Consider the following 26848-nt stretch of genomic DNA (forward strand, 5'->3'; position numbering starts at 1 on the left):
TGGCTACAAATCCATAAGCCGAGGGGCCACGGTTTACAGTCTGTGGGGGATTAGTGTGACTCTGGCCCAGGAAGAACAATGACTACCGCACCATCTACCGGGAACTCGTAGTCAATGGTGGGCTCACCATCGGATCAGTATCCTCCAGTTCCAAATTCTTGGGAGCAAACATGGCAAAGGGTATATCCAAACTCGTCAGGGTCACCTGAAGAGACACAGGAGAAAAGCATTCATGCCTGCCCCTCCTGCAGTGTTCATGCTTCCTTCTAGGCTGCCACAAGCCTAGAGGTCCAGCAAGTTCACCCACCTATGCTGACCATGTTGCCCCTCAGGCTCCTGCCTTGTTAGAGGCTCCCCAAGCTCCCTCACCTCCCTGTCTCCCATCACATACACCCACAGCATAAACAAGGGTTGGGGTCCTGAGGACCCTGGGAATTCAGCGTTGCAAGCCTGCCCCACAGTCATGCAGTAACAATGTGCTTCACGGGCCCCGCTGAGGAGGAGCCTCCTAGTTCAATTCAAGTAAGGCCAAGGCAATGACGCAGTGTTGTGTTTTTGTACTAAATGGTATCTAGGTCTAGTCTCCCTTTCTTGTAGGAGGCCTTTAAAAGGTCACAGAACAATAGTTCTTAACTTATTCTGGAGGGGTGGCACAGGTTATTAATCCTCTTCACAGAAAAATTTACACACACATGCAGTCTTGAGATATTAATATCTCAGGTTAAGAAAACTGCCTGTGGGGCCTTACTCTAAGAACTCAGACATTCTCACAGGTGGCAGTGGCAGGAAAATCACCTGATTAATGGGTTTGTTGACAAAAGCCCCCACTTTTCGGACAAAGATGGTCTCCAAGACATCATGGGGGGAGGCCCGTCCCTCGCTGCTGTTTGATACAGTTTCAGTATCCTCACTGGAGAAGAAAGGTTAAGTTAGTACTCATTCTCAAACCACAGCAGGACATCTTAGTTCTCTATAAATCCACCATCTGGTGGGGCTGTGGCCTAGGGCAGGAGTTGGTCCCCACTGGCCCATCAAGGGGAGATAGCATTACGTGGTCTGGCTGATGCCACTACTGCCCTGCCTTTTGAGTTGATTGCAGAGGGCTGCACTTCCTGGAACTACTAAAAGTTCTAGCTTTTCTTCTTCTTTAGTTCCGAACTTGATTCCTTAGCTTGCCAGAGCTCTCTTCGCCCTTGACAAATTGCCTGGGCTAAGGTTCTCTGGGCTCCCTGCCATGTTTCTTCCCCTCTCCTCGCCCCCAGTCATCCCTCCCTCAACTAAAGGTCTTTGAATGACACATTTACTTTGGCTGCTCCCACTCCCTCCTTCCCCAGCCCTTCAGACTGAAGCTGAGTCCGGCACAGGGGGCCCTAAGCAGCAGCAGTGGGGGCCCATGGCTGAGGCTGCCAAACCAGCAAGCAGCAAGGGTTAGGAAAAGTCCTCTGGCCAAAAACAGGGGTTCAAGGTGGGCAGAGGATTGTGCAGTCAAGTGGCCCCTGGGCTCCAGCCAACAGGGAGGACCTGTACTGTGCAAATTTTGAGCTCTCATGACCTCCATTTAAGAATTCTCACACAACAGGGGCCTTTGTCTTTACTCCTGGACATGTCCCAAGAGTCAAGGCTCAGAAAACTAGAGTATAAATGCCTTTAATCATCTAACAGAGGGAGAAAAGGGAGAGGACGGAAGTTTGAGAAGACAGAAATGACACAAATTATTTTTCCTGATGGATGGCACACACACAAAAAAACTTCCTAAATGACTTCCTTCCCACTTTACCGTGGGAATGAAAAAAAAAAATCAGGAATTTCTATCATGAGAAAGTTCATTTAGAATGTGAGGCGGCAAAGTAATCTCATTATCTCTGGGGACTTCAAAATCAAGGGAGGGTAGGGCAGGTCAAAACAGCCCATGGCTCCCCAGGGAGAGTGAAAGCATCGTGGAAAGAACGGGTGGGGCTCTGGAGTCAGAGAATCTGCTTGCCCTCGTGCCCTGTGAGCTAAGTGAGCTCAGGTCAATCACTTAACCCTTCTGAAGGTTTCTCGTCTTTAAAAAAAAGCAGGCAGGCCAGGCGCGGTGGCTCAAGCCTGTAATCCCAGCACTTTGGGAGGCCGAGACGGGCAGATCACGAGGTCAGGAGATCAAGACCATCCTGGCTAACACGGTGAAACCCCGTCTCTACTAAAAAAGAAAATACAAAAAACTAGCCGGGGGAGGTGGCGGGCACCTGTAGTCCCAGCTACTCAGGAGGCTGAGGCAGGAGACTGGCGTAAACCCGGGAGGCGGAGCTTGCAGTGAGCTGAGATCCGGCCACTGCACTCCAGCCTGGGTGACAGAGCGAGACTCCGTCTCAAAAAAAAAAGAAAAAAAGCAGGCAAAAGTGGTAAGTTCTGCAGGGTGGAAACGTAAGAACGTTTGCTTCCTATCTAATGTCTTCAGGATTTGAGTTCTATAGAATGTATCACTTCGGTAATCAGAACACACAAAGCTTTACATTTTTTCACATGAGGAAAATAGTTGTTCCAAAGGCTCTCCACGAGGCTCTAACGCAGCAGAAAAAGGAGATCAATCCCAACTACAACACAGACATACTGTGGTCCAGACTTCAGGGCTATGGTCAACAACCTGTACTGGGCCTTGGGGAATACTAAGGACTGACTCCAAGGATATAAATCTTGGGGTAAGAGAAAAACATCTGACATCCCCTTTACTGGATAAGGGTGACAGGAACTGAGCTCCTGCTGTTTCCTATTAGTACTGAAGTTCCAGGCCAGCTTCCTGACGTCCCAGCAGATGTAACAGATTCTTATCAGGGAACTTCAAGGAGTCCACACTTTGTTTTTCTCTTTCTTTTTAAAAAATATATTTTTGAGGCTGGGCGTGATGGCTCACGCCTGTAATCCACGCACTTTGGGAAGTCAAGGCGGGAGGATGACTGGAAGCCAGGAGTTCGAGACCAGCCTAGGTAACACGACGAGATCTCATCTCTATTAAAAACACAAAAATTAGCAAGGTGTGGTGGCACGCATCCGTAATCCCAACTACTGAGGAGGCTGAGGCAGGAAAATCGCTTGACCCCAGGAGGTGGAGGGTGCAGTGAGCCATGATTGAGCCACTGCACTTCAGCCTGGGCAACCGAGTGAGACTCTGTCTCAAAACAACAACAACAAAAAAGGAAAAATAAATTTGTTTGAGAGACAGAGTCTCCCTATACTGGCCAGGTTAATCTCAAAATCCTGGCCTCAAGCAATCCTCCCACCTCGGCCTCCCCCAAAGTGCTGGGATTATAGGTATGAGCCACCACTCCCAGCCAGGAGCCCATGCTTTGGGCTCAAATGCCACGCCCCAGCCAGTGCCGAAAGTTACTTTTTACTGATACTAAATAAGCACGTGTGTCAGGGAGCCCAGGCCCCTGGCCAGTCTTACCAGAGACAGAGCCAAAATGTGAACTCACCTACTGGAGGGTGTGGCAGCACAGTGGGTTCCGTCAGAAGGGGTGCAGGTTGCCAGTCTCTCCTGGTCAGCCTGGGCACCATGGACAGGCTGGTTGGAAGCAAGCGGTACCCCACCTTCCTTCCCAGGAACCATCAGCTTTGGGGGAAAATGGAAAGAGACAGTGAATCCTGGCATGCCAGGCAGGAGGGCAACCTCACATTCTAGTACGATGGTATCTGCTTTTGACTTTTCCATCACCAACGCTGCCACCAAGTGGGCAGTAATCCCTGGATCTTTATCCTCTCTGAAACTCAGTTAATGGAAGAAACGCACAGTAATGACTACACCTAGGAAAAAGGAAAGGGGGAAAAATCCTGCAAAAGCCTTCTTTCCTTTCTGAAGTCTAACAGGCACCTTCCTCTCAGAGAGTCACTTTAGGTCTCTGAAGTTACAAAAGAGCTTTGCTTCAGAATATAGCACTTAGGACATATCCCTCTGCCTAGAGAGAGCCCTCAACTGCCTCTGGGCAGGGGAGGTAGCACTGGAAACCCATGGTCCTCCCCATCTTTAAAGATACCTGGTGAGGGTGTGTAGCATTTAAGCCAGCAGCAAACACTACTGGATAAGCCAGGTCAGCTGATCCAACGCCCAGGGCAGCAGGCTGATAGGAAAGGCGAGAGCTTGAGAGCTAAGCAAGAGAAAAACAAAGAGAAGAGGAAAGACAAGGAAAAAATAGGCAATTCCAGAGCGTGACAAACAAGAGGGCTCAGCAGAGAGATGAGGAATGGCTCCCGCCCACATGCCCACAGTGCAGGGTCCTGACGTGATAGGGTTAGGGACATATCAGGCCATTATCAGAGGAAAAAACACAGACTTGTTTGTACTGGGACTGGGATTCCAAGCTGTGGAGCCTCCCAAAGGCCTCAAATAAGTTCCTTGCTCCCCGTCTTCCCAGGGGCTGAGCTAACTATTTCAGTGCTAAGCCCAGGAGATGTGTGGAGCACAAGCCTGGGCAGAGCAGGCAGCCGAAATCATCAGGTTCTCCAAAGTCATTTTATTCTCTCCTTTGTCCTGAGGCCCCTTTGAAACAGAAAGTCATCTTCTCTAATCATACCCTCCATCACCCCTGGGTATGGGAATGTTGCTATTTATATTGAAAAAAGAATACCAGTTGTGAGTTGTTTATTTAAAAATCTGATATAAATAACTCCATGTATTTTTCACATCAATGGTAGGAGGAGGGGCAGATGAAAAAATTCCCTATTTTGGGCTGCTGGGCCGTAGCTGTGTCCTATTAAAATCTATTACCAAGCCTCGAAATAATCCCAAAGAACACTCGGGACATTTAAATAACTACACCCTGTAATTTATTTACAATTTTTAAATAAAAGTATGCCATCTGATTATATACCCTTCTTCCCATTATGGACTCACTTGATGGGAAAAGGCCAGTCCTGCCATGGGAACCCTCAGGGTGTCCGTCACCACAGGAGTAGGGGTCTGAAAATGTGCCTTTGTGACAGTAAACACACACTGTGCACAGACACACACAGAGACAAGAGAAACAAAGAAAAGAAAAGAAAAGAAAAGGGACTTGAGAAAGAAGTGAAGAAACTCTGGAAGGGGCAGTAGTAAGAGAGGCTGGGACCGACACTGGAGTCAGGAGTGAAGCGGGGCGAGGGCGTGGGGCTGTCTTTCCAAAGGGACAACTTGGAAGGTCCCTACAGTGATGTTTATTTCAGGGCATTCCATGTATGCCTGTCTCCCTGATGAGCAGCTAGATAACAAAGCTGAGGTGAGCTGGCTACCACTTGGCAAAACAGAGAAACTTGAATCAACTATTGGTCTGTCTCAACTCAAAAAAGAGAGGAAGTCAGATAGCAGCTTCCAAAAGAAGGGCCTGACTGCAGATGCAAGGTGTGCTGAAGATGAATAAGGATGCGGGGCTTGTAATGTTCAACTGAAAGCTTTTTTCAGGAAACCCAGAATCTGCAGGACAGTTTCAAATAGCTGACATTTGTTGGCCGGAACTTTAAGAAGCTCAGATGCACGCTTTCCTACGTCATTCCAGGGAAGGCAAGTGGGTGTGCAGGGGTGTGTGTATGCAGTTCTTACAGTCCCTGGTGGCGTAGGTGAACCTGATGAAGTTAAAAAGCTGGGGCACGTCGAAAACTCTCATGATTTCAAAGCTACTTAGGGGCATAATGATTATGGTCATGATGATTATTTTGGGTCTTGCTGTTCCTTATTTTTTTGAGACAAAGTCTCACTCTGTTGCCCAGGCTGGAGGGCAGTGGCGTGAGCTTGGCTCACTGCAAGCTCCGCCTCCTGGGTTCATGCCATTCTCCTGCCTCAGCCTCCCGAGTAGCTGCGACTACAGGCGCCTGCCACCATGCCCGGCTAATTTTTTTTGTATTTTTAGTAGAGATGGAGTTTCACCATGTTAGCCAGGGTGATCTCGATCTCCTGACCTCGTGATCCGCCCACCTCGGCCTCCCAAAAGTGCTGGGATTACAGGTGTGAGCCACTGCAGCCGGCCTGTTGTCCCATTTATAAACCTGACCACCTGTTGTCCCATTTATAAACCTGACCAATTAGCTGATTAATGCTTAGAACTGGAGGCAGGACCTTAGGCCACACAGTAGGTTCACTTCTAGACTCAACTCTGTGCCCAAGTGGCACAATGATCCTTATACTGCTGGCAAAACCAACAACATGTATTTACTGGACTCCAGCAAAAGCTCCAATAGAAATTGCTGAATTAAGTAATTATGCAAGTCACTAAGAAAAATACTACTTCGATATTAACAAGAATGAGGAGAAATGATAGCAAATGATTGTCTCTCTACCGCTGAGAGAAATTAGGTTCAAAATTGAGTATTTTTGTACCAAATTGTACCAGCCTTGATCAGAGGTCCCCAGGGAGTAACGACAGGGCTCACTTATGGAGTGCAGACTGTTGATAAGAATTTGGCGTGATCTAGTTTTATACTGCGATAAGACACAATAAGAGAGTTACCATAAAAAAGACAGCCTCTAGTCACATAGGCATACAAACTTTGATGCAAACATCAGGTGCAGAAACTACTAAACTTCCCTTTACTTTTAGGTTCAACTTTCCATTGTATCAGGGAAACAGACAAATTGATTTGGTTAAGGCCCAGTCTCACCATCCTTCATATCTCACAAGTTACAACTTTATTATTTATGAATCTATTACTTGTAAAACAGAACTGCTTACTGAAATTTAAATTTGACATATCTTTTAGAACAGCTGGGATGAGCTTATAAAAAAAGAAAGAAAAATATTCAACATATCTACAACTTAATTACCTAAAAACAACAACAAAAAAACCCTGCTTCCATTAATGTGTACTAGAAAGAAAGTGCACATTTTTTTGTCAATGCTACTCTGTGTCAGTAAGCATACAAGAAGCTCCCCTGACCAGATCAATGCTGACATTCATGCCTACACATGTTCATGAGAGCAGGGGAATGACAATTCTCAAACCCCCAAACTAAACTGTTTTGGCAACTTTAGAACAAGAATCTTTTTCACCCTAAACAAACTAGGACAATAGAAACAATAGTGATCCATGGATTTTACAACATCAATCACAGACATTAACTCCTGCTTTTGAAACAGATTACAACTGAGTTTATTATTTTATTTTTTTTTTGAGACAGGATCTCACTCTGTCACCTAGGCTGGAGTGCAGTGGTACGATCTCAGCTCACTACAGTTTCAATCTCCCAGGCTCAGGCAATCCTCCCAGATCAGCCTTCCAAGTAGGTGCAACTACAGGTTTGTACCATCACACCCATTAATTTTTGTACTTTTGGTAGAGACAGGGTTTCACCATGTTGCCCAGGCTGGTCTTGAACCCTTGGGCTCAGGCGATCCTCCCTCCTTGGCCTCCCAAAGTGCTGGGACTACAGGCATGAGCCACTGAGCCCTGCAGAACTATGACTTTTTTTTTTTTTTTCCTGTTGCCCAGGCTGGAGTGCAGTGGAGAAATCTTGGCTCACTGCAATCTCTGCCTCCTAGGTTCAGGCAATTCTCCTGCCTCAGGCTTCCAAGTAGTTGGGATTACAGGCACCCACCGCTATGCCCAGCTAATTTTTTGTATTTTTAATAAAGACAGGGGTTTCACCATGTTGGCCAGGCTGGTCTTGAACTCCTGACCTCGTGATTTGCCTGCCTTGGCATCCCAAAGTGCTGAGATTACAGGTGTGAGCCACTGTGCCCAGCAGAACTATGACTTTAATCCAATATTTCCTCCAACAACCAAGGACGGAAAAAATTTTTTTTTTTTTTTTTGAGACAGAGTCTCACTCTGTTGCCCAGGCTGGAGTGCAGTGGTGCAATCTCAGCTCACTGCAAGCTCCGCCTCCCGGGTTCAAGCCATTCTCCTGCCTCAGCCTCCCGAGTAGCTGGGACTACAGGCGCCCGCCACCTCGCCCGGCTAGTTTTTCATATTTTTTAGTAGAGACGGGGTTTCACCGTGTTAGCCAGGATGGTCTCGATCTCCTGACCTCGTGATCCGCCCATCTCGGCCTCCCAAAGTGCTGGGATTACAGGCTTGAGCCACCACGCCCGGCCGGAAAAAAATTTTTAATTTTTGGAATTACAAAGACAGTATTTAGGAGACTGAGGTGGGAGGACGGGTTGAGCCTGGGAGGTGGAGGCTGCAGCGAGCCAAGATTGCACCACTGCACTCCAGCCTTGGCGACAGAGCCAGACCCTGTCTCAAAAAAACACAAAAAACGCAGAAGGGCTGGGCGTGGTGGCTCAAGCCTATAATCCCAACACTTTGGGAGGCCAAGGCAGACAGATCACTTGAGTCCAGAAGTTCAAGACCAGCCTGGGCAGCATGGCAAAACCCCATCTCTACAAAAAATTCAAAAAATTAGCGGGACATGGTGGCATATGCCTATAGTCCCAGATATTCTGGAGGTTTAGGTGGGAGGATCACCTGACCCTGGGAGGTCTAGGGTGCAGTGACCATGACTGCACCACTGCATTCCAGCCTAAGTAACAGAGTGAGACCCTGTTTCAAAAAAAAAAAAAGGGGGGAAAAAGAAAAATTGAAAACAAGAAAAAAAAAACCAACAACGGTAAATAAAAACACATGGACAGCTAACGAATTTGTCTGGTCCCCCAAATAAAAGGTTGAAATGGGAGAATCTGGGCTGATTTAAAGGCAAGTAGAACTGAGGTGGGTCTAGAAGAAACCACCTAATATGAAAGTCAAAGAGGAGAGCAATAATTAAGACAATGCAGGCAAAAGAGGAATCTGGAGGCAAGGAAGCTGGGGATGTGTGACTTCTGGTGGAAGGCAAGAAATGTGCCCCTGCAATTCAGCCAGCTGCAAAAACCACTGTTTAGCTAAAGCTGCCTTGGCACCACACACATTACACAAGACCACAGGGGTGCTTCCTCTGGGGAAGCTGACAACAGTGTTTGGAGCCTGTGGTTTTTTTTTTTTTTTTGGGACAGTCTCACTCTGTCGCCCAGGCTGGAGTGCAGTAGCGTGATCTTGGCTCACTGCAACCTCCGCCTCCCTGGTTCAAGCGATTCTCCTGCCTCAGCCTCCTGAGTAGCTGGGATTACAGGCGCACGTCACCACACCTGGCTAATTTTGGTATTTTTAGTAGAGATGAGGTTTCATCATGTTAGTCAGGCTGATCTCGAACTCCCGACCTCGTGATCCACCCACCTCAGCCTCCCAAAGTGCTGGGATTACAGCCGTGAGCTACCATACCCGGCCTGGAGCCTGTTTTATGAAACTGGGTTTGCCACTGAAGACTGAAGTGGAAAAGTTAATGGTTAAAAATGTCTGGATAGAGAATACACACAAGCAGAAATCTGTGTCACCTATAAAGAAAAGCTGTATTACTGGTTTCTCCCTGGCATTTTACGCTAAATAATTTTTGGCTCTTTGGGGCCTCTTCCATTATTAGAAATAAAATTTACCACTCGATAGAGAAGCAGCTATGAAGTTACAAGTGTAAGTCAGAGAAAATATCTGGTGTCAGAATGCATTTGGAATTCTGTGACTGATGTTCTAGGGAATTTTAAGATGTCACCAGGAAGGTAAGGGCTAAATGTAATCCTGAAGATTATGAATAATTACAGACTAGAAATACTATCTTCTGAACAAGAAGGCTCTCCCTTACCCCTCAAAGTAATCCCCTTGAAATAATCACCACCACTACCAAAAGGGATTGTAGCTAAATTTGGACACCATTTCATAAAGCCCATATATATACCAAATAACAACCATCACCCAGAACCTGCTTCCCCCTACCTGGGATGGTGGAGAGGTGGAAAAAGAGGTGGTACACACTTCCTGAGAGTCTTCCACAGATGGGTATATTACTCCAGTGTCCTCACCAGCAGTTCTAAAGTGGAAAGAAAGAAATAATGAATTTTATGGTGGTGGCAGTCTTTCAGAAAGGCTACAAAAGCTGATTAGATAGGGATGGGACCTGTGCCATTAGATAGGGATGTGGACCTGATTAGATAGGGATGGACCTATTTCACACAGTTTGTACTGGCAAGAAAGGCGTGTGGAGTCCTCGATAATTTCAAACATTCCAGAGAGTGGCATTCAGAGGTTTGACAATGTTTTGTTCTTGTTTTTCATTTTTGAGATGGGGTCTTACTCTGTCACCCAGGCTAGAGTGCTGTGGTATGGCTCACTGCAGCCTTCCCAGGCTCAAGCAATCCTCCTGCTTCAGCCTCCTGAGTAGCTGGTACTACAGGAATGTACCACCACGCTCAGCTAACTTAATTTTTTGTAGAGACAGGGGTCTCCCTCTGTTGCCCAGGCTGTTCTAGAACTCCTACGCTCAAGCAATCCTCCTGCCTCAGCTTCCCGAAGTGCTAGGATTACAGGTGTGAGCCACTATGTGCAGCCTGTTTTGTGTTTTAAACCCAAACATCTTACCTGACCTATTATTTGAGAGAGCATTTTCTTTTTTTTTTTTTTAAATTGGTAGACTCACTCACACCTGTAATCCCAGCACTTTGGGAGGCTGAGGCAGGCGGATCATCTGAGGTTGGGAGCTTGAGACGAGCCTGATCAACAGGGAGAAACCCCATCTCTGCTAAAAATACAAAAATTAGCCAGGCGTGGTGGCGCATGCCTGTAACCCCAGCTACTTGGGAGGCTGAGGCAGGAGAAACATTTGAACCTGGGAGGCAAAGGTTGCGGTGAGCCAAGATCACACCACAGCACTCTAGCCTGGGCAACAAGAGTCAAAATTCATCTCAAAAAAAAAAAAAATAGTAATAATAAAAATTGGTAGAGACGGTGTTTTGCCACATTGCCCAGGCTGATCTTGAACTCCTGGGCTTCAGCAATCCACATATCTCAGCTTCCCAAAGTGCCGGGATTGTAGGCGTTAGACACCATGCCTGGTCTGAGAGAGCATTTTCTTAAGCCAGACTAGTAGTGGAGCTCACATCTGGGTTTTCAAAGAATTATCAGTAGTAGAGACTCCATGAAACAAGTATCTAAACCCTAAAGACAAGCTTATTCAATTTCACAAGTCTATCACATAAAGGTACTATCCTTCTTGATATACATCTATTCTAACCCCTGTTTTCTGAGTTCTAGACTTGGAGGCATTTTATTCTGATATAAAACTAATATGCCAGATGGTAACCTGAAAACCAATTAATCTGCCAAGGATATTCCACAAATCATTGCTACTCTTCTAAGGCTCTAAGTAACTTGTAATTGAGAGAAGTCTTTTTTTTTTTTTTTTTTTTGAGATGAGTCTTACTCTGTAGCCCACACTGGAGTGCAGTGGTGCAATCTTGGCTCCCTGCAACCTCTGCCCCACCAGGTTCAAGCAATTCTCCTGCCTCAGCCTCCTGAGTAGCTGGGATTATAGGCACACGCTGGCATGCCCAGCTAATTTTTGTATTTTTAGTAGAGATGGGGTTTCACTAAGAAAAGTCTTATCACTAACATCAAGATGCAAAATATCCCAAGAATTTTCTGAGACAGTCTGTATACACCAAGTCTTGGTGTACCTAAGAGGGAGCAGAAAGAAGGGAAACTAGCCCATTTGATTTCTCTCCATGTGGGGTCTCCATCAGTGCCCCCCTGCCCATTGGAGAGTGAGTGCTGAGAAAGGTGTTCTATGCACCTGTGCAGGATGGATGCTTCTGCCCAGCTGCAGTTTGGGAGAGCACCTTTTCACATTCCTCACCTGTAATTGCAGGGGTGCATGGGAGAGGAGCTGGGATAGGGACGGTCCACAAAGTGATCAATAATAATCCCCATGATAGGTGGGGTCCTCTCAAATTGCCTGTAATACAATAAGCAGATTCCAGTATTTGTTAGAATGCTTTTCCAGCCCCCACAAAGTCCTCAGAGGGCCCCTCACATTGTATCTGTTGGCAGGCACTACCACAGCTTTAACTATCACAATCCCTAAATATAAACCACCAATCCTACGTTCTGGACAAACTGGCTCTGGGACACTCAAATTCTCCAATCTGGCAACTGTGCTCCCTCTTTCTTGATTTTATTCTTCTGAAGGCACTGCTTTCAGCAAAACTGCATTGTAGGTTTAGTCTTAAAGTTTAGGAGGAAAAAAAACTATCTTTGGAAGAGTTCTTTTGGATTCCAGGGCTCTTCCTCACCTGGTAGACATGAATGCCAAGTTAATTCTGTAAGCACAAGAAAGAGTGATGGTGCCCACAGGGGTGCCCACTGTCCCAACACGAACTGTCTGGAAGCCTAGGAGAAAAGATACATTATTAGGTTTTTTTGCAGAGAATACTGACACTGCCCCTAGACCGTCTTTCCCTGAATTATTTGGCCCATTGCGTAATCTCTGGCATTATCCACTTAGCACGTTAAGTGCAGCAGCCTTAATTTCGTGTGTGTGTGTGTGTATACATAGGTTCCTTCCCTCTCAATGTATTCTATATCGAGCCAATATTGGCAGGGAAAATAGCACTCTATTTATAGATAAAGCTACCTTCAAAGAGATAAAATAACTGTTAGTCTTAAGGCCTGAGAAAGTTCTACTAACCAGCCCTGCAAAGGATACATCACATGCTAAAAAAGACAGTGAAGGAGCACTAGAATGTCACACAAACACCTCAATATAAGAAGCAACTGCCTTCCACCCAAGCTGCCACTCCACAGCTAAGTAAAGAGCCAGGGCTCTGCAAGTGACACTTTCAACAAAGCTTTCCTGATTTTCTTGGTTTCATTTCCAATTTTTTAAAATTCTTGGTGTTCACCAGAAACATTTAACACCCTCATTGTAGAAAATGAGGAAAATATACAGTTTTATAAAGAGTAAGAAAGAAAACTGAGTTCCTGGAACTTTGGGAAAAATTATTTGGTTACCCCTGGCAGATCGGGGTAACCTGGACCACCTACCTGCATTCTCATCTTTTCTTTACTTGTATTATGCATATTAAGATGACAATCTATATATTATAACAAGCAGAAACAAAGCTCATCTCTGAAGTTAGGCGAGCTTTGAACACTAAGAATGTTTTTCAACCTTGATACATACCTTCTCCTAAGCCATTCAGCTGAACTTCCCCAAAATATATTCTGTATGCAAGAAAAAATAAGAAATGTTACGTGATTCTTTACTCCTAGGGACCCCTATAGCCAAAACACCTAGAAACAAAATAAACAAAACAAAGCCTTCCTTACTTATCTGCTCAAATACCTCTCCTGATGGAGCATTAATGATTTCTACTACTTCAATTAAACTACAGGTATGGAGATGCATACAGAGTGGGTTGGTTAAAAAACAAGGAAAATAAGGCCAGGCACAGTGGCTCATGCTTGTGATCCCAGCACTTTGGGAGGATCACTTGAGGCCAGGAGTTCAAGACCCGTCTGGGCAACATAGCAGGACCCTGCATCTATAAAAAATGATTTTGCTGGGTGTGGTGGTGCATGCCTGTAGTCCCAGATACCTGGGAGGCTGAGGTGGGAGGATCACTTCAGCCCAAGAAGTCGACGCTGCAGTGAGCCAAGATTGTACCACTGCATTCCAGCCTGGGCAAAAGGAGTGAGACCTTGTCTCAAAAAAAGAAATGAGGAAAATAATAATTAAGTGGAAATTGCTATTTAAGTTTCTTCTCTCTGCTACTAAAACATACTTTAAAATTACACCTACTGAGAAATAAAGAATATATTTTAAAAAGTGGCCAACAGGTCAAGGATTGCTACTAGACGGCTTTTTTTTTGAGACGGAGTCTTGCTCTGTCACCCAAGGCTGGAGTGCAGTGGCATCATCTCAGCTCACTGCAACCTCCAGCCTCCTGGGTTCAAGCGATTCTCCTGCCTCAGCCTCCCAAGTAGCTGGGATTACAGACGTATGCCACCACGCCCGGCTACTGTTCTTTGTTTTTTTTGTCTTTTTTTTTTTGAGAAGGAGTCTTGCTCCATCATCCAGGCTGGAGTGCAGTGGCGCGATCTCAGCTCACTGCAAGCTCCGCCTCCTGGGTTCATGCCATTCTCCTGCCTCAGTCTCCAGAGTAGCTGGGACTACAGGCACCTGTTGCCACGCCTGGCTAATTTTTTGTATTTTAAGTAGAGACGGGGTTTCACAGTGTTAGCTACGATGGTCTCGATCTCCTGACCTCGTGATCTGCCCGTCTCGGCCTCCCAAAATGCTGGGATTACAGGTGTGAGCCACCATGCCTGGCCTTGTTTTTTGTTTTTTTTTTTGAGACAGTGTCTCGGGCGTCTCCCAGGCTGGAGTGCAATGGCACCATCTTGGCTCACTGCAACCTCTACCTCCCGGGTTCAAGCGATTCTTGTGCCTCAGCCTCCCAAGTGGCTGGCACTACAGGTGTGCGCTACCATGCCCGGCTAATTTTTGTATTTTTGGTAGAGACAGAGTTTCACCATGTTGCCCAGGCTGGTCTTAACTCCTGAGCTCAATGATACACCCGCCTTAGCCTCCCAAAGTGCTAGGATTACAGGTGTGAGCCACCACACCCGGCCTGTCTTTTGGGTTTAAAATAATTTTTTGGTAGAGACAGGGTCTAACTATGTCGCCCAGGCTGGTCACAAACTCCTGGCCTCAACTGTTTTTTTTTTTTTTTGAGACAGGGTCTCAGCCTGTTGCCCATGCTGGAGTACAGTGGTATGATCACTGCTCACTGCAGCCTTGACCTCCTGGGCTCAAGAGGTCCTCTCGCCTCAGCCTCCTAAGTAGCTGGGACTACAGGCACGTGCCACCTCACCCAGCTATTTTTTTAAATTTCTAGTATAGACAGGGTCTCGGTGTGTTGCCCAGGCTGGTATTGAACTCCTGAGCTCAAGCAATACTCCCACCTCAGCCTCCCAAAGTGCTGGGATTATAGGCGTGAGCCACTGCCCCTGGTCCTGGCCTCAAATTATTCTCCCACTTCAGTCTCCCAAAGTGCTGGGATCACAGGCATGAGCCACCATACTTGAGCAGAATGTACCAGAGTTTGGTAAGTGGTCTTTAGTTGTGGGATGCTCTCTTTTACATATATATATATCATTTTAAAAATAGTAGTGATGAGGTCTTGCCATGTGGCCCAGGCTGGTCTTAAACTCCTGGGCTCAAGCAATCCTCCCACCTCAGCCTCCCAAAGTGCTGGGATTACAGGTGTGAGCCCACTGTGCCTGGCCATGAAGAAATCTCTAAGTAGATGGCTTAACAAAGCAGAAAATCTTTTCCACCATGGAATAATTAACTAGGTAAGACTATTCTGAAAAACAAAACAAAACAAAACAAAACCATAAACATAGTGGAACCTTCCTATGATTCTCCCTGGACAGGCCAGTCTATATTGGCAAAAAGTTTGAATTCAAAATACCTAAAATCTATTTTATATTTTTCAAGTAATACTGTTAAAAATTAAAATATATACATGGGTTTACTCAATAAATACTAAGCTCCAACAATGTATGAAGAAGCTTCATGGTTAGAAGTCAGGAATGAAATAAGGATAAATCTGAATCCTAGGTCTTACAGACTACAGTCTTGTATGAAAGAAAAGAAATGTAGCCAGACGTGGTGACTCACGCCTGTAATCCCAGCACTCTGGGAAGTCGAGGTGGGCAGATCACTTGAGGTCAGGAGTTCAAGACCAGCCTGGCCAGCATGGTGAAACCCCATCTCCACTGAAAATACAAAAATTAGCCAGGCGTGGTGGTACATGCCTATAATCCCAGCTACTTGGAAGGCTGAGGCACGAGAATCACTTGAACCCAGGAGGTGGAAGTTCAGCGAGCCAAGATCGTGCCACTGCACTCCAGCCTAGGTGACAGAGCAAGACTCCACCTTAAAAAAAAAAAAAAAAAAAAAGAAACGAAACGAAATGTATATAAATATCTGAAATACAAAGCACAAAAGTACTACAGATAAGACAGACAAAAGATACTAAAAAGCAGGGATCAGCAAACCTTTCTGTAAAGGACCAAATAGTAAATATTTTAAGACTGTGGGCCGTATAGGCTATAACAACTACTCAGCTTTCTGTTGTATTGTAAAAGTAGCCATAGACAATATGCAAACAAAGGGGATGGCTGTGTCTTAAAAAAACTTCATAAAAACAAGCAGATGGTCGGCTAACCATAGTTTAGTGACTCCTGCCATAAAGTAATACAGGAACAATGTTAATAAAGTGTTGGTAAAAGACATCTTGCTACATAAATACCCTTTAACGAAAAGTTGAGACTTAGGCATTCACTATTCATGTGAATACTGATACAGTGCTTACAATTTGCTAAACCTTTTCTTGGCTATGTGTATTTTTTTGAGACAGGGTCTTGCTCTGTCACCCAGGCTGGAGTGCAGTGGTGTGATCATGGCTCATTGAAGCCTTGACCTTCGAAGGGACCCAAGCAATCCTCCCTCAGCCTCCTGAGTAGCTGGGACTACAGGTGCGAACCACCACACCTGGCTAATTTTTTAAATTTTTAGTAGAGACAAGGAATCACTATGTTGCCCAGACTGGTCTCTTAACTCCTGACCTCAGGTGATCCTCCTGCCTCGGCCTCCCAAAGTGTTGGGAATACAGGCGTGAGCCATTACAACTGGTAAAGACTATTCTTTAATGGTATCAGGCTGTTAACCTTCTAACAACAGTATAAAAAGCAAGGGGAAACGCCAAGTCTACCTCCTCTGAGATCACCCACCTCTCTGGATCTAAGCTACACTTATTTGTATCCAAAAGCACTCCTAAATGATCAACATCTTATGAGAAGTACTAGTTTGGGTTTTTTTGAGATACAGTATTGCTCTGTCACCCAGGCTGGAGTGCAGTGGTGTGATCTTGGTTCCCTGCAACCTCCGCCTCCTGGGTACAAGCGATTCTCGTGCCTCAGCCCCCTGAGTAACTGGGATTACAGGAGCGTACCACCCTGCCCAGCTAGTTTTTTTATTTTTGGTAGAGACAGTGTTTCACTATGTTGGCCAGGCTTGTCTCGAACTCCTATCCTCAAGTGACCACCCACCTCAGCCTCTCAAAGTGCTGGGATTACAGGCATGCGCCCAGTCCCTGTGAGCAATAATGATTACTCCAGAGATACATGATAAAGGAACACTTTAAACACTGGTATGAAAAGGACTAGCAGTCCTAGGTAACTAAGCCGATGATTTTAGTAGTATCTTTCTAGTAAATCTGAATAAAAGTCTAGCAATTTTCAAATACAACAACTTGAAACCAGAAGAAGACTAGAGAGAAGACAACAAAAATTTATTACAGGCCTAGAAAAGTAGACATGGTTAGGCTTGCTAGGATATTGCTAAGAAAGTTAAAGGAAATGACAAGTATTCTCTGGTACTGAATTGTTTCAATTGTTTCAACAGAACTAGTTAAGTCTCTCCTCCTTTGGTCCCTCTGTCTTGCTATATTGTTTGTCTAAAAATCAGCACTATACATGTAAGGCAAAGGCTAAAACCAACGGCTCATCACTAAGTACAAAAGAAAGGCATCTTTGGTAGATTTGGGACCCCAGCATTCCAAGTTCTTCCCTCACACTTTGCTACATACCCTCTACTCCACCACTCTGGTTCATCTGACAATCTGAGCAGAGCTCTTACCCTGCCCTCCACTTCTGTGCCTTGCTAGCTGCTGAACTCTCCATCTGGAATAATTATTCTCCCTCCCTTCTACCAGTTCAAATTCTCTTTCCCTAATGGACCAGCTTGAATGCCACTTCCTCCATAAGACCTGCACTGTTTACCAACCAGAACAAACTTTATCTTTCTATATTCTCTCAGTACCCTTTTTTCCTGATTCTGGTTGCAGTTTCCAATCCTGCTTTTTAAAAATAATTATACATGTATCAAACTGTTTCCCTCACTACATTAGAACCACCTCTAGTGCTGGGCCTCTGTACGGTTCTTCAGTGCTCCTAGCACAATGCTTGCACTAAAAAGGCACTCAATAAATATGCTGAGGTGAAATGCTCCAAGGAAAATACTCTGTTGACTAGTTCTTTATATCCACAGACAACTAATTAACAACTTAAACTGAGTTAGCAGTTTGTTAGACAAAGTTTCAATTTAACCCTGGAATACAGAAAATTGTGCAATCTTCCCAGTATAGACTGTTTTTTTAAAGTCTTGACTTCCAGGCTGGGCGCTGTGGCTCACGCCTGTAATCCCAGCACTTTGGAAGGCCGAGGCAGGCGGATCACAAGGTAAGAAGTTTGAGACCAGCCTGGCCAGTATGGTGAAACCCCGTCTCTACTAAAAATACCAAAATTAGCTGGGCATGGTGGAGGGTGCCTGTAATCCCAGCTACTCAGGAGGCTGAGGCAGGATAATCGCTTGAACTCGGGAGGCAGAGGCTGCAGTGAGCCAAGATCGTGCCATTGCACTCTAGCTTGGGCGATGGAGCGAGACTCCGTCTCAAAAATAAATAAATAAATAAATAAAATAAAATAAAGTCTTGACTTCCTTCCCTAGCTCTAAGATGTTTATCACTAGGACCTCAACATCCATTCCACAGGAATCATGATTATGCATATAGAAAAGGATAATAAACCTGGTGGCTTTGGAAGGGTAAGGTTCATAAGGAAGGCTGGATAGCGATCATAAGAAAGCGACAGCATCAATAATCCAACAAACCAACCAACTGTCCAAAACATCATCACAGAATATCTAAATGCTAGACAATGTGCAAAGTGAAGAGACTGATGAGTGAATCAAAATGACCATCTATGCTGTTTACCTGTATAATATGACATATTCATGCCCTTGTTTTCTGGAGAGCCTATAGGCTGGTGTCACCCTAGTTATAGCAAGAAGAGACTTCAGCAGCAATGACAGTCTGTTGTACACCGTGTAGGAAACTTTGATTTCTTTATCACACCTGCCAGGCACAAAGACACGGTCAGCATTCTCCTATTAAGCGCTGGAACTACACAAGACCAAATTTATTATTAAGACATGCTCTGAACTCACCAGAGAACTCTAATTACACCTTTATCAACAGATGATTGAGGTTAAGTCAATGTTTTACTTTCTCATGTACTAGACACAGGGAAATGAGCACCAAAAGGCACCCAATATATTTTTTTCTAGCTTCAAAGTACTTTATTTTTTTAGAAATAAAGCAGCACATCTGAAAACATATAAATAAATAAATACTGCAATTATATACACTGAAGGTGCAAACACGTACTATCCTACGAGCTGTCTATCTTGATAATCTAACAGAAGTCTGGAGAAAAGTCAGCTTGGCTCTAAAATTTTGGGCCATAACCTGGCAATTGCATCTATTCAATAAAGAAAATTAATGTCCACCACATATACTTATCACTAAGATTTTTCTTTTGATGTGTTGATATTTCCTCAATTTTCCTATACACTCTTGTTGAAAACTGAAGCTTCAGACAGGAGGTAAGCTAATCTGCCTTGAAAGAACAAAACGGGGGAAAGAAATAACATGCATTTCCAATCCATGACCCATACAGTCTGTAAAAAGGAGCAGGGAGGGGAAATCTTATTGGATGGCTACCACACAGAAAACAGACAAAACAGAGTAGTCATATTACAAGAGCTCGCAAGGGATTTAATCAGAGAACTAGCTGTACTCTGGGAAAACAACAAAACCTTTTCAGCTTTCTCTGCTGCTCCTTTCCCTGTAGTATCTGAGTCTCTCTGGACTGATGTTCCCTCTGAAGGTCATCTCTGTGTCTAGGCTGGAAGCCAAGCATGAAGCAAATTGTAGCACAGACCTATTGGCTTTGTTAAGTGGTCAGAATGCCCTCCCTGACTCTGAAAACAAAGCTCTGCTTTTCACATGATGTCATCTAATTCATCCTCAGCAACCACAACCAAGGACCCTAAGATGCAGCACTTACTTTTCATTCATTTCAAGACACCATATTTCCAGCTCCATGGAATCTCCCTGTAGAAAGGACAAATTTGAAATATTTGTTTTAAAAATTTTTAATTTCAAAGCATTACAGTCACTATAAAGATATTAAAAGGTATAGATAAGCAAAGAGAAAAAAAGGGATATCAACTTATAATCAAACCAGCCTCTTCTCTCAATAAAAGGGCAATCACAGTCTATATACTACTTTGAGGACTTGCTTTTTCTTAATAAATACTTCATGGAATTTTCCTTATAATTAAAAATTCTAAATCATTTAAAATGGTTCTGCAGTATCCCACCATGTGACTATCATTTTATCCAACCAGTCCTCCAATTCTTGGACATAAAGGTTGTTTCTTTTTTTTTTTTTTTGAGACGGAGTCTCGCTCTGTCGCCCAGGCTGGAGTGCAGTGGCCGGATCTCAGCTCACTGCAAGCTCCGCCTCCCGGGTTCCCGCCATTCTCCTGCCTCAGCCTCCCGAGTAGCTGGGACTACAGGCACCCGCCACCTCGCCTGGCTAGTTTTTTGTATTTTTTAGTAGAGACGGGGTTTCACCATGTTAGCCAGGATGGTCTCGATCTCCTGACCTCGTGATCCGCCCATCTCGGCCTCCCAAAGTGCTGGGATTACAGGCTTGAGCCACCGCACCCGGCTCTTTTTTTTTTTAAGACAGAGTCTTACTCTGTCGCCCAGGCTGGAGTACAGTGGCGTAATCTGGGCTCAAAGTAAGCTCCGTCTCCCAGGTTCATGCCATTCTCCTGCCTCAGCCTCCCAAGTAGCTGGGACTACAGGCACCCGCCACCACAGCCGGCTAATTTTTTGTATTTTTAGTAGAGACGGGGTTTCACGTGTTAGCCAGGATGGTCTCGATCTCCTGATCTCGTGATGCACCCACCTCGAACTCTCAAAGTGCTGGGATGACAGGCGTGAGCCACAGCGCCCAGCCAAGGTTGTTTCTTTAGTTTTGGTTTTTGTATCTTCATCTCAGTTTGAACATAAAGGTTGTTTCTAATTTTCATTACTGCAAACATTAGTGATAAACAACCTTGAGACTAAAACTTTTCCAACAAACTCAATTAATTTCTTTCAGAAAATTTTCAGAATTACAATTGCTAGGCCGGGCATGGTGGTTCACGCTCGTAATCCCAGCACTTTGGGAGGCCGAGGCCAGCAGACCATGAGGTCAGGAGATCAAGGCCATCCTGGCCAACATGGTAAAACCCAATCTCTACTAAAATACAAAAAATTAGCTGGGTGTGGTGGCGCATGCCTGTAATCCCAGCTACTAGGGAGGCTGAGGCAGGGCAATCACTTGAACCCGTAAGGCAGAGATTGCAGTGAGCCAAGGCCACGCCACTGCACTCCAGTCTGGTGACAAAGCAAGACTCCATGTCAAAAAAAAAAGAATTGCTAGGTCAAAGAGCGAGTATACATGCTTTTAAGACTTTTGATATGTATTTCCAAACTGCTCTTCAGAAAGGCGAACACATTTTAAATGAGGGGAAGAGCCTTTCCCTCCAATTCCAGGAGGAATACTTTTAGGTGATAACTACAGTTTAGGAAAGCTTGCTACCTTAACAAGTTCTTTAGTTAAAAATCTTTTAGGGCAAGGCACAGTGGCTCACGCCTGTAAACCCAGCACTTTTGGAGGCCGAGGCAGGTGGACCATCTGAGGTCAGGAGTTCAAGACCAGCCTGACCAATATGGTGAAACCCCCGTCTCTACTAAAAATGCAAAAATTAGCTGGGCGTGGTGGCTCATGCCTGTAATCCCAGCACTCTGGGAGGCAGAGGTGGGCGAATCACGAGGTTAAGAGATAGAGACCATCCTAGCCAACATGGTGAAACCCCGTCTCTACTAAAAATACAAAAATTAGCTGGGCGTGGTGGTGGGTGCCTGTAATCCCAGCTACTCGGGAGGCTGAGGTAGGAGAATTGCTTGAACCAGGGAGGGGAAGGTTGCAGTGAGCCAAGATCACGCCACTACACTCCAGCCTGGGCAACAGAGCAGAAAAAAAAAAAGTGCTAGTGGGGGTGGGGTTAAGTAATTTAGCTAAAGTCACTCGGCTGGGATTGAACTTGGCTCCGTGTAGCTCCAAATTCTATTTACCTTTAATTATACCATACAGCCTTACAATCTATTAGTGAAAATACATTGAAACAGTATCTGCATCAATCCTAATGTGAAATAAGGCAAGCAAACACATTTTTTAAAACTCATAATACTGGCTGGGCAAAGTGGCTCACTCCTATAATCCCGGCACTTTGGGAGTGTGAGGCAGGAGGATCAGTTGAGGCCAGGAGTTTGAAGCTGCAGTGAGCTATAAGCAGAACTGCACTCCAGCCTGGGCAGTACAGGGAGACACTGTCTCTACAAAATTTTTTATTTTTTTTTAAACATTAGCCATGTGTGGTGGTGCATGCCTGTACTCCCAGCTACTCGGAAAGGCTGAGGTGGGAGGATCCCTTGAACCCAGAAAATTTGAGGCTGCAGTGAGCCATGACTGCATCACTGAACTCCAGCCTGGGTGATAGAGTGAGACCCAGTCTCAAAACAACAGCAGGCTGGGCATGGTGGCTCAGGCCTGTAATCTTAGCACTTTGGGAGGCCCAGGCAGGTGGATCACCTGAAGTCAGGAGTTTGAGACCAGTCTGGCCAACATAGTAAAACCCCGTCTCTACAAAAAATAGCCGGGCATGGTGGCACACACCTGTAACCCCAGCTACTCGGGAAGCTGAGGCACGAGAATTGCTTGAACACGGGAGGTGGAGGTTGCAGTGAGCTGAGATCATGCCACTGCACTCCAAGCTAGGCAACAGAGCAAGACTCTGTCTCAAAAGAAAAAAAAAAAAAAAAACCCAAAAAGCAACCACCACCACCACCACCACCCAGCAAGTCACACTGTAGAAACAAACATAAACAAAGCACCATAGGAAGTCTAAGTAAAGACTGCAGTTATATCTCCCACTAAAAGGGGGAAAGTTTCTAGAGCACATGACTCTTGAAGGATGAGCAGAAGTATGTCATGCGAACAAGAGGGTAAAGAGCCTATATCAAGTGGTTGGAATAATAAATTCAAAAACCATGATCCCTGTAATCCCAGCACTCTGACAGACTGAGGCAGGCGGATCGCTTGAGCTCAGGAGTTTGAGACCAGCCTGGGCAACATGGTGAAACCCCATCTCTACAAAAAATACAAAAACTAGCTGGGCATGGTGGTACATGCCTATAGTCTCAGCTACTCAGGAGGCTGAGGTGGGAGGATTGTTTGAGCCTAGGAGGTTGAGGCTGCAATAAGCCATGATTGTGCCACTTACTCCAGCCTGGGTAACTAAGCAAGACCCTGTCTCAAAAAACAAAACAGGCCGGGTGCAGTGGCTCACACCTGTAATCCCAACACTTTAGGAGGCAGAAAGTGGGCGGGTCACCGGAGGTCAGGAGTTCAAGACCAGTCTGGTCAAAATGGCAAAACCCTGCCTCTGGTAAAAATACAAAAATTAGCCAGGCATGGTGGCAGGCGCCTGTAATCCAAGTCACTTGGGAGGCTGAAGCAGGAGAATCGCTTGAATCCAGGAAGTGAAGGCTGCAGCGAGTCAAGATCGTGCCACTGCACTCCAGCCTGGGCAACAAGAGTGAAACTCTGTCTCAAAAAACAAAATAAAATAAAAACAAAAAACAGGGCGGGCGCGGTGGCTCACTCTTGTAATCCCAGCACTTTGGGAGGCCAAGGCAGGCGAATCACAAGGTCAGGAATTCGAGACCAGCCTGACCAACACGGTGAAACCTCGTCTCTACTAAAAATACAAAAATCAGCCAAGCGTGGTGGCGCGTACCTGTAATCCCAGCTACTCAGGAGGCTGAGGCAGGAGAATCACTTGAACCCGGGAGGCAGAGATTGCAGTGAGCCGAGATCGCTCCACTGCACTCCAGCCTGGGCAATAGACCGAGACTCAGTCTCAAAAACAAATAATCAAGCAAACAAACAAAAAAAAACCATGACCCCCTCAGAGAATGATAAGCACATCAGAGAGGAAAGGGCAGGAATAAGACTGAGAAACGAATTGGACTCAGAGGAGGAGCCTTGAGTGCTAAATGAAGACACCAACCTGGCCATAGCCTTACCTCAGAAGTCTTAAGTGAAATTTCCACACACATAGACCTCCCGACCGCAGGCAGTTGCCCTGCCAGTGCCTTCTTTGCTTCATGTGTAACCTCTGGGATGTCTTTGATTGCTAAGTTGAACTGGAAAACAAAAAGGACTTTTGCATGAAACACTCACAGGAACATTATGAAAACAGAAATTAGTGTACGTTGGGTAATGCAAGTATTGCTGTGGCTGATTAAGGAAGACAATTCATTCACTTATCTGCATCAAAGCCACAAATCTCAAGTTGAAAAAGGTAATTATCATTACAAAAATTGGCCAAGATACAATTTTTGTCTTCCAAGGACTAAGCTTTTCAACTATCATAGCAGAAAGTTAAGAACCAAATAAATTCAGGATTAACATACAATAAGAATATCCTTTTCAAGTAAATGGATCAAATGGAATTAGATATTTTAATGTTATTTATAATAATATAAATGGTATTACTTATTATTGCACTTGAGAACTTTACATTCATTCCTTGTGACAAACACTACAGTATACACCTTAGTAAATAATAGAATTTTACCCAATCTGAACCCGTTGGAGAAGAAGATGAACGAGTGCAAATCTTTTCACCAAGACGAGCCTGGACAATCACTTGCACAGTCTGAAAAAAAAAAAAAAAAAGAAATCCCAAAATGATGAAAAGTCTTAACAAACTAATCTGGCTCCTGATCAGGGTTAAAATCCTCCCAATACAGGGTTTAAACGATGCCAATTAACCATAAGTATACTTTGGGAAACAGTATAATTTTAATTTTTGAGAACAGATAGAAAAAACATTACATACAAAAAACAACTTTATAAACATCCTGAAGGTATAGTGTCAACCAACGAAAGGAATTACAGGTTGAGGCTTGGAAACTGTAATATTCTCATACGGCAGAAGGAAAGCTGAGCATAGTGGCTATGATGTTCATAAAGAAACGAGTGCAATTGTGGTTTTAAATATTCACTGCCACAAACTTACAACCCGATGGTAGATTTAAACCAAAAATTCCACAATTATTCATACCATTTGGCCCATATGGCAAAAGTCTTCCACATAATTTCACAACTAAAATCAACTACATGGATTGTTCTAGCATGGCAATGGTTGAGAGGAGTGACATAGGTGGAAATGATTTTTAGATTTAGGAAAATATGGGATTCAAAATTCAATTTTAATTCCCCATTTACCAGGAAGGGAAGAATATATAAAATTTGAACATTTCAGGATTAGTTGAAACTTAAGGAAAGATGTCCGAAATGCTGCCCATTCCGGCTGACGGTCTTTGTTCCCACCCAAAGGGAACATACTGTGCCAATAACCTGGCATAACAATTTGACATTTCTGCAGTCTTGCAAAAAAAAAAAAAAAAAAAAAATTTTTTTTTTGAACAAGTAGCTGTAGAAAATTGGAAGCTACATTTTAGCTACACCCCCAATACCGCCCCCATACCTCACAGTTTGGTTGACAACAGACAGAAGTATCCCTTAAAATGGGCAAGCTGCAAGCTGTTATGCTACTTTCCAAAGAGAGTTGTTCGCAAAAGGCAGAAGCACGGAAGTTATTTCTAACACTTCTGGGCTCACGAGAATGGACATATTACCTTGAGGGCAAAAAATTTAATAAACTTGTCCAGATCCTTTCTGTCCTGGGAATTGAGATCAGTTTCCATTGCCTATAGGAATCTAAAAAAAAAAAAAAAGTGAAAACAACATGACTAATATCTTTAAAAAGGCATTGATATATCAAAGCATACAGAGATGGTATTGTCTAGTAGCCTAGGAATAATCATGTGGGAGTGGGAGGAAAAAAAATTTCCTTTAACTAAAGATACCAAAGTGAAAAACACTGAGATACTATCTCTTGAGGAAAATAGATTTCACAAAGAGTTACATCTAGGAACCTAAAAAATGAATGAGAACATTTTACCTGATTCTGAAACTTTAAACTTTAAATAAAATTATCCATTCAAAATTATTTCATCATCCAGCAGAATTAGGACTACATTTTAATGAGACATAAACTTTGCTGAACACATGAGTTAATTTATCTTCCTTCAAAGTCCACTAAATCAATTTAACTTTGGGGAGTTACGGGCTTTTGAGAATTTATTGACAAAAGCCCTTTCTCCAGAAAAATATATACATACAGGAATGTTTGCATATAATTTCATGGGGATTCATGGATTTCATGAAACACACCATAAATGCCCTCCCTGGCTGGCCGCTATGGGTCATGCCTGTAATCCTAACACATTGGGAGGCCAAGGCAGGAGGACTGCTTGAGCCATGGAATCTGGACCAGCTTGGGCAAGACCAACATGGTGAGACCCCATCTCAAATTTTTTTTTTTTTTTTGAGACGGAGTCTCGCTCTGTCTCCCAGGCTGGAGTGCAGTGGCCGGATCTCAGCTCACTGCAAGCTCCGCCTCCTGGGTTCACGCCATTCTCCTGCCTCAGCCTCCCAAGTGGCTGGCACTACAGGCGCCCACCACCTCGCCCAGCTAGTTTTTTTTTTTGTATTTTTTTAGTAGAGACGGGGTTTCACCGTGTTCGCCAGGATGGTCTCGATCTCCTGACCTCGTGATCCGCCCGCCTCAGCCTCCCAAAGTGCTGGGATTACAGGCTTGAGCCACCACGCCCGGCTGCCCATCTCATATTTTAAAAGGAAAAAAAAAGAAGGCCCTCCCAGGTTGAAATGATTTGAGATGATAGAAAGGATGCATTTAGAGAGAGACAAGCATGAACAAAGAGGCATAAACAACAGAGAGCAAATTAGGTTTAGAAATAATAAGTATTCCAGTTTTCCAAAGGATTAAGTATAGATGGAAAATGTTAACGGACGTCCTGGGCCAGCAGATAAAATGGACTCCCGCAGCTGAATGGTGTGCCATGTTTAAAACAGAACAAGA

At 44.5% G+C, this 26848-nt stretch overlaps 1 protein-coding gene across 12 annotated transcripts in view; it reads right to left on the reverse strand.

Annotated features, from left to right (window-relative positions):
• Nucleotides 1-26848, reverse strand: part of ATG13 (autophagy related 13) — a 64852-nt gene that overhangs the window by 5803 nt on the left and 32201 nt on the right. For 11 of the 12 annotated variants that reach the window (XR_002732294.1, XM_023215708.1, XM_023215706.2 and 8 more), the window contains 12 exons: nt 25542-25623; nt 24476-24556; nt 23922-24041; nt 19783-19829; nt 18648-18788; nt 12986-13026; nt 12096-12192; nt 11660-11758; nt 9745-9838; nt 3453-3589; nt 796-910; nt 128-205 (listed from right to left, as the gene is read on the reverse strand). Coding sequence is in view for 11 of the 12 variants with exons in the window: in XM_023215708.1 (XP_023071476.1) it covers nt 128-205; nt 796-910; nt 3453-3589; nt 9745-9838; nt 11660-11758; nt 12096-12192; nt 12986-13026; nt 18648-18788; nt 19783-19829; nt 23922-24041; nt 24476-24556; nt 25542-25610 (1119 nt within the window). In the remaining variant the exon portion in view is untranslated. Of the gene's footprint in view, nt 1-127; nt 206-795; nt 911-3452; nt 3590-4010; nt 4122-4867; nt 4967-9744; nt 9839-11659; nt 11759-12095; nt 12193-12985; nt 13027-18647; nt 18789-19782; nt 19830-23921; nt 24042-24475; nt 24557-25541; nt 25624-26848 lie in introns of all 12 variants that reach the window. The other variant, XM_031933802.1, reaches the window with a different exon arrangement.

The sequence above is a fragment of the Piliocolobus tephrosceles genome, chromosome 13 (assembly GCF_002776525.5).
Source record: "Piliocolobus tephrosceles isolate RC106 chromosome 13, ASM277652v3, whole genome shotgun sequence".
NCBI classification, from domain to species: Eukaryota; Metazoa; Chordata; class Mammalia; order Primates; family Cercopithecidae; genus Piliocolobus; species Piliocolobus tephrosceles.